The sequence below is a fragment of the Taudactylus pleione genome, unplaced genomic scaffold (genome assembly GCF_031769625.1).
Source record: "Taudactylus pleione unplaced genomic scaffold, aTauple2 ptg000244l, whole genome shotgun sequence".
NCBI classification, from domain to species: Eukaryota; Metazoa; Chordata; class Amphibia; order Anura; family Myobatrachidae; genus Taudactylus; species Taudactylus pleione.
The window spans coordinates 8,354,706-8,369,922 of record NW_028284646.1 but is presented as its reverse complement, the minus strand read 5'-3'; the positions used below and the strand labels follow the sequence as shown (position 1 = coordinate 8,369,922).

The window sequence follows — 15,217 nt, the reverse complement described above, 5'->3', positions numbered from 1 at the left end:
GCTAAAACTGTGGCAGGGCATGCTGGGATGTGTAGTTTCACAACAGCTGGAGAGCCACAGGTTGGCCAGGCCTGCCCTACATCAAGCACTTTTTTATGTTTTATTTTTACCACTTTCTCTGCAGATGCTGCAGCTTTGGTGGCCGGGGCCCCAGGTGCCCCAATGGATGTTGGCTGCTGTGATGCTAACAAAGATTATGTGATTGTGTCATGGAAGCCACCAAACACGGCCAGTGAGGCTCCAGTCATTGGATACTTTGTTGATAAGTAAGTAACTGATATTAATATTTTTATCTACTGAATATTCAATTTTTTAACCGCTTTTCTATGTTCTTCAGCTTAGTAAATCTCAACTGAAATGGCCTTTCATAAAATACATTTTCCTACTGTGTAGGTTACACCCAATCATTCAAAATGCATCCGCAACAGAGAGAAACAGTCTCCCTCCCTTCTTATTATAACTCACAAATCAATACATAAGAGATATTTAGAATAATTGCCTTCAGAACAATGTACATTTTAGGTAAGTACTTTTACTATGGCCCACATCTTTACAGCTGTTTTCTCTGGAACGGTGCTCTCTGGGATAGAACAGTATCAAACAATGAGTAAGAAGAGATGGCATTTCCAGTTGGCATGCATAGGAATAAATATATAAAACAGCACACAGAGATAATTGCCATTCATATTTATCCTAATGGACACCTTCTATGACTTGTAGTGATAAGGGTCAGTTTTTACAGCAGGAAAATCATCTAAATAATAATATGAGAGCGCAGACCATTAAGTACTGATTATATATTCTGATAGTTGTGTTATTGTTAGCAAAAAAAACACTTAAGTTATGATGCACTTCACATTTATACTCTTGTATTCCCTGCTGTGTGTAAGGTGCGTAGAATAGCAGTATATCTAGTGTCAGAGAATACAGTCTTTTGGGGTAGTGCAGTGACGTGAGTTATTCTCCTCCTAAAGTCTATGGAATAAATCCTCCACCACAGGCTCGCACAGTTATTCTGACTCTAACCTGAATTGTGGCAGACTGCCATCAGTGACTGGTTACTATGTAACTTGTTCTTTCTCAGCTTGAGTTGTAACATACAAGTTTTTACTGAAACTTTATTTGTTGATATATTGTTTTACTGTATTCGCTTAATGGTGATTGTTACTCTCAAGTCGTTGTAGACCCGATATAGATTGTAATGATCTCTCCTCTCAACACGTCAAAACAATTTAAATTAATCTCACTGCCACTGAGCCTTATCAATCAATGCTGCTTCAGACTGTACAGTATATCATTTGTTCAGCTGACTGGTATTATAGCTATTTTACTGCTATTATTCAGGACTGCCTAGCGTATTTAGCATTGGATTCCAATCTATAGTAAACGTGTGTTGCAGTTCTAACTTTAATTTGTTTGTAATTCAGTGGTCTGTTGGGATAACAATTACACAAGATCACGTGATAAAATAACTTTATTACTTTATTGGTGTAATTTTCATACAGTTTTCAATAATATATGTTAGTACATACTTCAGTTCCAAGAAATTGAAGATAAAAAATATAGTTACAGTAGGCAGTGTCAATTAACCAAACTATGCATTATTTTAACAGCAATCTAAACTGTATATTTCTAGTATAGAATTGATCTATTTTACTTGACAGTATTTTATTCCCAGCTATTTATTTACTTAATTTCATTGGAAGTCCAAGCAGTATGGGATGCTTGTGCATATTCTGAGCTAGGTGTAATATACTAAACGTGTCCTAATAAAATAAAGTAAAAAAAAACAAACACAAAACATAAGTAATGTTGCCAGTGAGCCAGTGAAATATGTCACTGTTACCAAAAGTAGTCACTGCAACTGAATTACTGTATACAGGTAATAATAATTTTTTCCACTTTGTTATTTTAAAAAACATCTGTTATATTTCCCCAATAGGTGTGAGGTGGGCACTGAGAATTGGATCCAATGCAATGATGCTCCAGTTAAGATCTGCAAATATCCTGTGACTGGTCTGTATGAAGGAAGGTCATACCTATTCCGTGTCCGAGCAGTTAACAAAGCTGGAATAAGCAGACCATCAAGGGTCTCTGTAGCAGTTGCAGCTTTGGATCCTGCTGATCTGTCACGGTTGCAAAGTAGGTACACAAATATTCTCAATGAACAATGTGAATGTATGTCTGTTTATATGTTGTACCTTGCAACATTTGTTAGCTTACAGATGGCTAATAATACATTATGTTTATTAATTATGACTATATTATATTTATTATCATAGTCTATTTAGACATGGTCATTTACTAAGAAGAACATACAGTATTTATTCCAAGTTCTACTCTGCAACCACTATTAGCAAAATATCTGACCATACTTGTATTTGCATCCTTCCATAATTAATTATTTCAACTTCCCCTGTGACTATTTCCCTTGGGGGACTCTCTGTGTCCCACACAACTTGCCATGGTGTAATTGGAGTCCTTCTTTCATCCTGTCGCAGCTTCTGTGTCCTTCCTTCCAAGCCCTCCTTCTGCTTCTACTCCATTGAGGTGCACTCTATCTATCCTATTCACCTTTGTGATGTCTGGCTACCTCGCTTCCTCTCCACTGACCTTCCCTCTATCATCCTTTTGTCTCCTCCCACTGCTGTGACCTCACTGACCACAAACTCACTCCTCCCTCTTTCCAAACAAAATTCTCTCTCCTTTGGCCTTAACTTCCATCTATCTCCCCTCCACAATGCTACTCTAACCAAGCAAAACCTTGATTGCATTGACCCTTTCTCTTCCTCTCTGGAAACCCTCTTCTGCCCCATCTCCACTCTGTTCTGCCATGAACAAGCTGTATCACTTTACAATTCCACCCTCATTTAATTTTTTGAATCTGCTGCCTCAGTTATCACCCTGATGCTCTGTCATTCAGCATCCCATCCCTGGCTTACTCTCTGCCTCTAGAAATGTACCTGCACAGATGTACAATATTGTACTCATGATGAGTTCCTTCACTTAAAATTCATACTTTACTCCTGCAGCTTTGTCCTTTCTTATGCCAAAGAATATTAGTGTAAATCACTTCTCTCCCCTGAACATTCCAATTCACATGGTACTTTCAACTCCTTCATCTGCTCCACAGCTTCTCCATTTCCTTATTCTCTCTCTGCCCTTGACTTTACAACCCACTTCACTATCAAATCAAAGCCTCCCCCATTCCCCACCTTTGGTAATGCTTTTCCCCCTCTCTAGCCTGCTCATCCTTTTTGCCTTCTCTCCCACCATCGAGGACAAAGTCTTCATTTTCATCTTCCCCTCCGCTTGCCCCAGTGATCCAATTCCCTTTTACCTTTTCTGTTTCCTCTTTCTGGCTACTTGCTCCCACCTTGCTTATCTCTTCTGTTCCTCTCTCCTGACTCAGTTCCTTCAAAACATATCCTTGTCTAACCAGCCCTTAAGAAGCTCTTTCTCAGCCCTAAATCTCTATCAAACTAAAGCTCTATCTCTCTCCTCCCCTTTGCCTCCACATTTTTTGTCTGCCCACTACCTTCTTGTCTGCCTTCTATCTGGTTTCTGACCCATCTTTATGCTGATGACACTTGTATCTTTATGCTGATGACACTCAAATCTACAACTCTTTGCCTGACCTCTATTCCTCTGTCCTCACTCGCATCTCTAACTGCCTCTCTGCCATCTTGAGTGACCGAGCACTTTCTGAAAATTAGCATGGGTAAGACTGAACTCATTGTTTTCCACCTTTCCAAGTTCCATCCACTCATCTCTCTCTGTTGATAACATCACTTTTTCTTATGTCCCCCGTGTTCACTGTTGGCCATCTACCAATCCTGCTGCTTCCATCTCTTACCATCTCTAGGATGTCCCCCTTCCTCAGCCCAGATTCCAGTCATACCCTTATCCATGCCCTCAGCATCTCCCTTCTTGACTACTGTAACATTCTTCTTCCTGGTCTCCCTCTATGTAACCTCTCTCCACTGCAATCTAAACTTAACACTGCTGCCTATCTTATTTTCCTCTCTCTCTCTGCATGACATCTGCCTCCCCTCTCTGCAACCTCCTTTACTGGTTACATATACCCTTCAGAATCCAGTTCAAACTCCTCAGCCTTACATACTAAGCCAGTGGTACCCAAACTTTTTTGAATCACGGCGCCCTAGAGTTTCAGCATTTTTTGCAGGGCACCCCTGAGCCAAAAGTTCCTTATTCAGATATTCAGGAGAAAAATTAAATGAGGCAAATTGTGCTTCTATGTCAACCTTAGGTTCAGTTATGTGATGGTTGACAGGGCTACGCTTCTTTTTGTCCACATTTTCTTTGATTGCCAGCCATTAGCACTGGTTTTGCCTACACACTGAATAACATTCATTTTATTTGGTACTGCACCACCAACCAGGGTGCCACGGCACACAGTTTGGGAGCTACTGTACTTAGCCCTTAATAACTCCTCCCCCACCTACATATATAACCTTCTCTCTATCCACACTCCTTCCCTCTCCACTTGTCCTCCAACTGTCAACCCACCTCTACTCTGGCACCTGACTCCTTTGTAATGCATTCCCTCCAAAAATACACCTTTTACTAAAGCCAACCAGCCCTCCTCTTAACACCTCTCACTCCCTATACCTACCCACTTTTGTCTACATCACCATGTAACTATTTAACTGATCCTTGTAGAATATATCCTCTTGAGCACCAGTGTGCCTTGTCTTTTGTCTCCTTCTCCTCTTCTGACTCTATCAGCTCACCCATACAATGGGTACAGGGTCATTGTGCTTTACCCTGCTACTCCGAGTTGTTCTTGCCTTTTCCTTTATATTATCCTTGTTTGTGCTTTCACTGCATTATTTGTATTTACGCTTTGTATTCATGCAATGGGTCACTTTTTTGCATTATATTTCTCCTTTATATTTATGTTTACCTCTTGTATGTCACTGTATACACCTTGTGACACATAACAAATAAAAAAGTAATACTAATAACTCCAACAATGTTCTAGTAGTTGTTAATTGAGGTTATGTATGTTGTCAATAGACATAACTCTTCTTGGTAACATACTTCAAGGGTGAATTGTGCAGTTGATTATTGTTTGGCTTTGTCATTCGATATATAAATTTTTCGTTGTATGATTATGTATATTAAGCCCTTAGACTTTAGAAGGCTATTTTTTGCTTTTGTACAGTAACCAAGACCCTGGCGCTGCAGAAAAAGATTGCATATAATAAAATGCCCTTGGCCCTCTTTTTCATTTATGAGCTTTTAAATATGTATCACTCCCTGTTCTATAAAGGTTGTGCAATTGTAATTTCCCTTCTTTCTTGAGAAGCTTTAGACAAATAATATTATGGTAGTGTTACAATACATTTGCTATGTGGGGCCAATAAAATATTGTAATAATATTAAAATGTTCAGTATGTTTTATCTTCTCAATTTCAATACATGTGTTTAGAAGTATTGATATTCTCATGTAGTAAGCATTTAATCAATGTACTGCTTTCTGCTAGTTACTTTGAAAAGATGAAGCAAATATTGCATGCAGCTCAGCAAGACTAAAATCTAGAAACAGATGTCAGACTACTGTATATTCCACCACAGAGAAGCATAAAAAAGTTTTATACCTTAGCATTAATAAATCACAGGACTATATCTTTAGACGTGCATTGTTCTTGTTTTGTTAAAATAAAAGCTAATCCAGGGACTTAATTTAATCATACATATTTTTTTCTTATTACATATCATAAACCAAGTGAAGATCTAGTGCACACAGTATAAAGGAGAAAAACGTGTCATTTTTTGTGCTTTTATGTATTGCATTCCTGTACGTATTTGTCCATATTATTTATTACCATTATTCATTTATTACCAAAGTAAAAAGAAAGTTAGTGCTACCAAGAGAGGTCCCACAAGGCATATGGAATCAAATGTGTCAATCTTATCATAGAATTTATTAGCACACACAAGAGATCTCAAATACACATATAAAATATCTGCACTTAAAATCAAAAGTCTACAATGAAACAATAAAACAATGTAAAAGAAACAGATAATAATAATAATAATAATAATAATAATAATAATAATAGTAATAATAATAGTAATAATAATAATAATAATAATAATAATAATAATAATAATAATACTACAAAGATAGGGAAGTGCTGTTATAATAAGACTTCGTTTGCCATTAAACCCATGAAAAAAATCTGCAGGTTATTTTCCACAGAGGATTCCAGATTGCTGGTATTAAGGTCCTCAGTATTAGAAAAAATAATCCTAATGGTAACTTAATATGGTATATATTTTCCTGGCATGGCCAGCTGTACAGAATGCATCATACTAACATCAAGATTCAAGCACCAGGTTATTCCCGATGTAATGTGGAATAGACTCAGCAGTAGATCGATAATGCAGGAGTGTCTGTCAGTGTCCAAACCGGTCCCACTAGCATACAGTATCAATAATGTCACTATGCGTTCTTCTATCTGCTGAATTTCATGGGGTGCAATAAGTGTTAAGTTCACTTTGTATCGTGCAGTGTGCCAGTATAATAAACAAGGCTGTAAATGCCATAAGATTTCACAGTACCGTGCACTCAGTAAAGGCTTCACTGACAATCCTGTGTCTATAGCTTTGTATTATTATTATTATTATTATTATTATTATTATTATTATAATTTTTATCTATTTCCTTTACATTGTTTTATTGTTTCATTGTAGACTTTCGGTTTTAAGTGCAGATATTTTATATGTGTATTTGAGATCTCTTGTGTGTGCTAATAAATTACATTTGACTAAATTTTCCTAGCGGGACCTCTCTGGGTAGTGATACTTTTTTTTTTATATATATATATGCAAACCGACATAGTGGTTGCTGAAGGTTTGCTGCAATCCTTAGCGAATCCACACTTGTGATTAATGTATAACTCATTGATGTTGGGATAATTTATACTATATACAGTATTATCTGGTTTCCAGAAGATTGGTTTTTCACACTTTTTATTTATTACTAGTTATTTATATAGCACACACATATTCCACAGCACTTTACAGAGAAAATATGTCCATTCACATCAGTTCCTGCCTCAGTGGAGCTTACAATCTATGGGGTCAATTCAGACCCGGACGCTAAGCTGCGCTCTCTCACAGCCAAAATGGGCCGGGTATGCAAATTCCACAATCGCACTGTCTGGTGTAAGGACGCCCTGTATGTCTTAGAGAGCGAAGGAAGAAAAGACGCACACATTTCTTTCTTAACATACGTCATCTCCAGGAAGTGTATGATTAATCAGAACCATCGAGAACCATCGGAGCTGAACGCAGTGCTTGAGGTACACCCTACCCCACCGCAAGCACTGCGATCACTGCAGGCTGACATACAACCAAGTGACGTGTGCAATGACGCTTCCATGCTAATTATGCACACCCAGAAAACTCCGTTTTGACACCCAGACACACCTGCGTTCGCAGCACCACTCCCCCGTTCACACGCACTTTCTCCTGTTACCACCCACAAACGGCACATTCTGTCACTCAAAGTAGCGCCCAGTCTGTGTACTACGAGCGCACGATTCCCGGATGCAGTGACTGGTTTGCGCATGCGTATTTTGCCACATAAGCATGCGCAGATGGGCGATAATCGCCCATAGTATGCATCCGTGGCTGAATCGGGCCCTATATTCCCTGCACACAGTAGAGATAATATACTATATATATATATATATATATATATATTTGTGTATATATATATATGTATAAATATATATATATATATATATTGTCAATGGCAATTAAACCTCCCTGTATATTTTTGGTGTGGGAGGAAACCAGACTACCCGGAGGAAACGTAGAGAATATACAAACTCCCCACAGCTAATGCCATGGTGGGAATTGAACCTAAGCCCTCGGTTAGCAGTAATGCTAAGCATTATATCATCCATGTTGCCCATATAAGTTTTTATTAGATATATATTGAAGCAAATTTCTTATAAAGAAAAGGAAGATTTAACAGGACTGCAATCATTACTGTTTTTGGGGAGATACAAAATTCTGAAGCAATTCCCAATGTCAGATTGGCTCCCAAGAGTTTATCCCAGTTGGGGAACTGGCATTTATCCCCAGCAACTGGACATTACACATACACATTCATATGCAGGTCACCCTGCTGGTAAAAAAAATTATTATGCAGTATATTTAATCAATATACAGAGTTTCATGTGGCCCAATGTCTCCTGATTGAAATCATAGTCACGACAGGCCCATTTACATTCCTCTTCTAAGATAGTATTTTTCTCCTGTATTGTCTGCAACCATTCCAGAATGGAATCAAAGAAATAGATCTGGCTTTTATTATTGTAATTAGGGAGAGTAAAAAAAACCTTTCCCAATGTTTGCACTCATTATCTATTAATTAGTCTGTCACAGCAAGTTTAGTTGTTTTTGATAAAAAAATATTATTATTATTATTATTAGGGGTGTGCACCGGCCACTTTTCGTGTTTTGTGTTTTGGTTTTGGATCTGGATCTTTCTTCGTGTTTTGGATCTGGATTGGTTTTGCCAAAACCACCCTTCCGTGTTTTGGGTTCTGGGTTTTGTGTTTTGGATCTGTATTTTTTTAAAAAAAAGCATAAAAACAGCTAAAATCACAGAATTTGTTGGTTTCTCTGCTCCTATGCTATTATTAACCTCAATAACCTTAATTTCCACTCATTTCCAGTCTATTCTGAACACCTCACACCTCACAATAGTGTTTTCATGTCCAAAAGGTTGCACCGAGGTAGCTGGATGACTATGCTAAGCGACACGAGTGGGCGGCACAAACACGTGACCCATCTAGGAGTGACACTGCAGTGGCAGACAGGATGGCAGTTAGAAAAACTAGGCCCCAAACTGTACATAATGCAAAGAAAAAAAAGAAGTGCAAGATGGAATTGTCCTTGGGCCCTCCCACCCACCCTTATGTTGTATAAACAGGACATGCACACTTTAACAAATCAATCATTTCAGCGCCAGGGTCTGCCACACAACTGTGGCTGAAATGATTGGTTCGTTTGGGCCCCCACAAAACAAGCTGGCAATTAATGTGTCCCTGCACAAACTGGCTCTACGGAGGCAAGATGTCATCCTCATCCTCCTCATCCACCGATTCCTCACCCTCTTCAGTGTGTACATCCTCATCCTCACAGAGTATTAATTCGTCCCTGCTGGAACCACAGGTCCCTCTGTACGTTCTGGAGGCTGGTCTCCCTGGAAGAGTTGATAATTCATTTTATGAACATCATCTTCTCCACATTTTGTGGAAGCAACCTCCTACGCCTTTCGCTGACAAGGTTCCCGGCTGCACTAAACACTCTTTCAGAGTACACACTGGAGGGGGGGCAACTCAGGTAAAATAGAGCCAGTTTGTACAGGGACCTCCAAATTGCTTCTTTTTCCTGCCAGTACAGGTACGGACTGTCTGACATGCCTACTTGGATGCTGTCACCGATGTAATCCTTTAACAGACAGACGCACGCTTGTCGCTGCTGCTTTGAGGATTCAAGTGCGGCTACAGCCCACACAATTCACAAAGACAGAAAAAAAAAAAGAATATTTTTATTGTTTGTGGAGCACACTTTGAGGGTTACACCACCCTTTAACAGACAGACGCACGCTTGTCGCTGCTGCTTTGAGGATGCAAGTGCGGCTACAGCCCACACAATTCACAAAGACAGAAAAAAGAAGAAGAATATTTTAATTGTTTGTGTAGAACACTTTGAGGTGTCACCACCCTTTAACAGACAGACGCACGCTTGTCGCTGCTGCTTTAAGGATGCAGGTGCGGCTACAGCCCACACATTTCACAAAGACCGAAAAAAAAAGAACAATATTTTAATTGTTTGTGTAGAACACTTTGAGGTGTCATCACCCTTTAACAGACAGACGCACGCTTGTCGCTGCTGCTTTAAGGATGCAGGTGCAGCTACAGCCCACACAATTCACATAGACAGAAAAAAAAAGAACAATATTTTAATTGTTTCTGTAGCACACTTTGAGGGTGTCACCACCCTTTAACAGACAGACGCACGCTTGTCGCTGCTGCTTTGAGGATGCAAGTGTGGCTACATCGCACACAAGTCACAAACACATTAAAAAAATAGTTTTTTATTTTTTGGAACACTTTGAGAGTTACACCACCCTTTAACAGACAGACGCACGCTTGTCGCTGCTGCTTTAAGGATGCAGGTGAGGCTACAGCCCACACATTTCACAAAGACCGAAAAAAAAAGAACAATATTTTAATTGTTTGTGTAGAACACTTTGAGGGTGTCACCACCCTTTAACAGACAGACGCACGCTTGTCGCTGCTGCTTTGAGGATGCAGGTGGAATCTAGACGGGATTTGGAACCGAGGACACACTACCTCCATCAATTGTCTAAATCCCACTGCACTAATGTCGGATACCGGACGCACGTCTAACACCAACATAGCAGTCAAGGCCTCAGTTATACGTTTTGCTTCAGGATGACTGCTGTCGTACTTCATCCTCATCGCTAGGGACTGTTGGAGGGTCAATTGTTTAGTAAAAGTAGTGATGTTCCTACTTCCTCTCTGGGATGATGAACAACTCCCAGCAGCAGCAACAGCACTAGGAGGAAGAGGTTCTTGATCCTTCCCTATTTTATTTTTATCGGAGAAAGTTTGGTCCTCCATTTATGTTATATTGATATATATACGTGCGGCTAAAGCGCACACAAACACAGAAAATATTATTTTATTTTTGCTGGAGAGTAGTGCACTTTGTGGGTTACACCACCCTTTAAGAAATGAGCCAGCCGGCTCTTTACTTATGGGACACAGGCGCACGCTTGGCGCTGCTCCTTTGTTGATGCACGTGCAGCCACAGTGCACACAATTCACAAACACAGAAAATAATTTTTTTTTTGGTTTGGACTGGAGTGTACTTTCGGGGGTTACAGCACCCTTAACGGTCAAGCCAGCCGGCCCTTTACTTATGACACAGGTGCACGCTTGGCACTACTTTGTTGATGCACATGCGGCTACTGCGCACACAATTCACAAACACAGAAATAATTTTTTTTTAGGTTTGGACTGGAGTGTACTTTCGGGGGTTACAGCACCCTTAACGGTCAAGCCAGCCGGCCCTTTACTTATGACACAGGCGCACGCTTGGCACTACTTTGTTGATGCACGTGCGGCTACTGCGCACACAATTCACAAACACAGAAAATAATTTTTTTTTAGGTTTGGACTGGAGTGTACTTTCGGGGGTTACAGCACCCTTAACGGTCAAGCCAGCCGGCCCTTTACTTATGACACAGGCGCACGCTTGGCACTACTTTGTTGATGCACGTGCGGCTACTGCGCACACAATTCACAAACACAGAAAATAATTTTTTTTTGGTTTGGACTGGAGTGTACTTTCGGGGGTTACAGCACCCTTTAACGGTCAAGCCAGCCGGCCCTTTACTTATGACACAGGCGCACGCTTGGCACTACTTTGTTGATGCACGTGCGGCTACTGCGCACACAATTCACAAACACAGAAAATAATTTTTTTTTAGGTTTGGACTGGAGTGTACTTTCGGGGGTTACAGCACCCTTAACGGTCAAGCCAGCCGGCCCTTTACTTATGACACAGGCGCACGCTTGGCACTACTTTGTTGATGCACGTGCGGCTACTGCGCACACAATTCACAAACACAGAAAATAATTTTTTTTTTGGTTTGGACTGGAGTGTACTTTCGGGGGTTACAGCACCCTTAACGGTCAAGCCTGCCGGCCCTTTACTTATGACACAGGTGCACGCTTGGCACTACTTTGTTGATGCACGTGCGGCTACTGCGCACACAATTCACAAACACAGAAAATAATTTTTTTTTGGTTTGGACTGGAGTGTACTTTCGGGGGTTACAGCACCCTTTAACGGTCAAGCCAGCCGGCCCTTTACTTATGACACAGGCGCACGCTTGGCACTACTTTGTTGATGCACGTGCGGCTACTGCGCACACAATTCACAAACACAGAAAATAATTTTTTTTTGGTTTGGACTGGAGTGTACTTTCTGGGGTTACAGCACCCTTTAACGGTCAAGCCAGCCGGCCCTTTACTTATGACACAGGCGCACGCTTGGCACTACTTTGTTGATGCACGTGCGGCTACTGCGCACACAATTCACAAACACAGAAAATAATTTTTTTTTAGGTTTGGACTGGAGTGTACTTTCGGGGGTTACAGCACCCTTAACGGTCAAGCCAGCCGGCCCTTTACTTATGACACAGGCGCACGCTTGGCACTACTTTGTTGATGCACGTGCGGCTACTGCGCACACAATTCACAAACACAGAAAATTATTTTTTTTTTGGTTTGGACTGGAGTGTACTTTCGGGGGTTACAGCACCCTTAACGGTCAAGCCAGCCGGCCCTTTACTTATGACACAGGCGCACGCTTGGCACTACTTTGTTGATGCACGTGCGGCTACTGCGCACACAATTCACAAACACAGAAAATAATTTTTTTTTTGGTTTGGACTGGAGTGTACTTTCGGGGGTTACAGCACCCTTAACGGTCAAGCCAGCCGGCCCTTTACTTATGACACAGGCGCACGCTTGGCACTACTTTGTTGATGCACGTGCGGCTACTGCGCACACAATTCACAAACACAGAAAATAATTTTTTTTTTGGTTTGGACTGGAGTGTACTTTCGGGGGTTACAGCACCCTTAACGGTCAAGCCAGCCGGCCCTTTACTTATGACACAGGCGCACGCTTGGCACTACTTTGTTGATGCACGTGCGGCTACTGCGCAGACAATTCACAAACACAGAAAATATATTATTTTTTTAGCACTTGGGGGGAGCACCCCTGATGGACAGAGCACCCCCTGGACAACACTACAGCACTCCTTTAGGACTGGGACACTGCACAGGACTTTGGAGTGGACACAGCCCCTATGGAGAACTGACTGCACAACACAGTCCAGCCAGCCCCTATGGACTTTGAAGTAGTGGACACAGCCCCTATTAACAACAGCAGCACAGCACAACACAGCCAGCCCCTATGGACTTTGAAGTAGTGGACAACAGCAGCACTACACTACACTACACTACACAGCCCTAACTCCCACCCTCCCTCTTCACTGTCCACAGCCGAGTGAGATAATGGCGCCGACGTGGGTACCTTATATAGGATCCAAAACCCGCGAGACTCGGAAGGCGGGAAGATGACGTTTTGCCTCGATTTCAGAATCCGAGTCAGGCGGGAAAAGTCGAGCCTGACTCGGATCGGACTCGGATCGGGGGGGCTCGGGGGGGTTCGGATTTCAGAAATCCGAACCCGCTCACCCCTAATTATTATTAATAATAATAATAATAATAATAATAATTCAATAAGGATTCAAGGCACGTAACAGATAGAGGGGTCTGGGTCTATTTACTAAGCAGTGTTAGGAGACAGAGTGAAAAGTGATAAGAAAGTGATAAGGTGCCAGCCAATCAGCTTCCAACTGTCATTATTCAAACACAACCTTTGAGATGACAGTTGGGAGCTCATTGGCTGGCACCTTATCACTTTTCACCCTGTCTCCTAACACTGCTTAGTAAATAGACCCCAGAATGAACATAAAACAGTACAGAAACAACACAATAAAGAGGTTTAGCTTTTCACAAAATACAGAGAGCATGGACATACTACAAAAGGGTGTGACAGCCATTTTGGTTTATCAATTCCAGGATTATTCATCCTACCCCTACAGAGTCCAGGTGAAGCAGCCATTTAGGTGCACTACATAGAATTACACTGGGCAGAATAGGGACTGCCTGAAACTGACAACACATAATGGAAGACATAAAATAATCGGAAAGATCATTGTAAGTACACCAGAACCATGCATTTTCATTCTACACCAGGTTTCAGGCAAGGCAGCTATGTCGGGCATACTAAATTGGTTAGAATATTAAACAACTGATATTGATGGTAATGCACCTTCTGAATAAAAGCTTTTTAAGCCCGATGTTGCTACAACTCACTGAAAACAATAATTTATTTTTGTGTATTCGGGCCTTTCACATTAAGAGACACACTTCACCTTCTGCATTGTGTAAATGTTACATACATACTAGGATAAGAAGACAGAGAAAGATGTAAAAAAATGTGGTGTGGGGGTTGGAGAGGACGAGAGAGCTGTAGTAACCTTTGTATGGATGATATGCTGAGTGAAGTTGGTCCTAGAATACTGTAGGTAAGAGAACAGGGATCTGACCGTGGGAAGTTATCACCTTGTCATGGAACCCTTCCAATCTTGGTAGAACACTTTTAAGAAAACGATAACCTCTGCCTCCTGGTCCTTGATGTTTACATTTTGGTGAGAAATCACAGGGGTATGAAAATAAGGAAATTAATGAGTGGTGCATTCATCATGATTAGCCAGGGTGGTAACATGAGAGCTTGCCAATAGTACAGAATGTGCAGGTGCCAGGACTTCTAAGTGCTAATCCTGTTTAATATGACTAACAGTAACTGTCAATGAAAGGAAAACATGACAGCAGGAGAAAGAAATATAATAGTACAGCATACTGGAAAATTTTGAAAGTTCCATGTCAGGAACTGTAACGATTCCTAAGGTATAGAGTCTGATGTACAACACTTCAGCGTAGACCTCCAGCTGCTGTTAGCTAAACATTACCCATGCTCAGATGACCATCATTGCTTAGCTTCTGTTAATGGCTAATGCCTTATCTTTAGCAGCTACCAGAGATTCATCATCTGACTCATGGGGTATATTTACTAAAGGTTGATTTTAATCATTTAAAATCTATCAACATCGATGTTGTGTTCTGGGGCTATATCACACATTTACTAATGCTTAAAAATAAATTAAACATTTTTCTGTTAGTAAATGTGTGATTTTGCCCCAGGGACACAACACTTTTAGTAAATATACTCAAATGTCTCAGTTTATTATAGGGTGGGACAAGGTTACATTATAACATTGTATAGTAGAACTCTGTAGCAGCTGACTAAACTTCTTGTTTTTTCCTGGTATTGCAATTAAAACATCAAACTGTTCATCGTACATCATAAAGACTGGAAGCTTAGCATGAGATTGGGTGCAGATCATGTCACACATTCTATAGCTGCCATCAAGTTATGTTCAGCCATTTTTTCCAGAAATGATCCACTGTTTTCATCCCTTTATGAATATCACAGCCAAT

General features: G+C 40.8%; 1 protein-coding gene across 2 annotated transcripts in view; it reads left to right on the top strand.

Annotated features, from left to right (window-relative positions):
* MYOM2 (myomesin 2) overlaps positions 1 to 15,217 on the top strand; it is a 184,744-nt gene that overhangs the window by 60,820 nt on the left and 108,707 nt on the right. For both annotated transcript variants that reach the window (XM_088479697.1, XM_088479696.1), the window contains 2 exons: positions 125 to 266; positions 1,943 to 2,142. In XM_088479697.1, the coding sequence (XP_088335823.1) occupies positions 125 to 266; positions 1,943 to 2,142 (342 nt within the window). The remainder of the gene's footprint in view (positions 1 to 124; positions 267 to 1,942; positions 2,143 to 15,217) is intronic.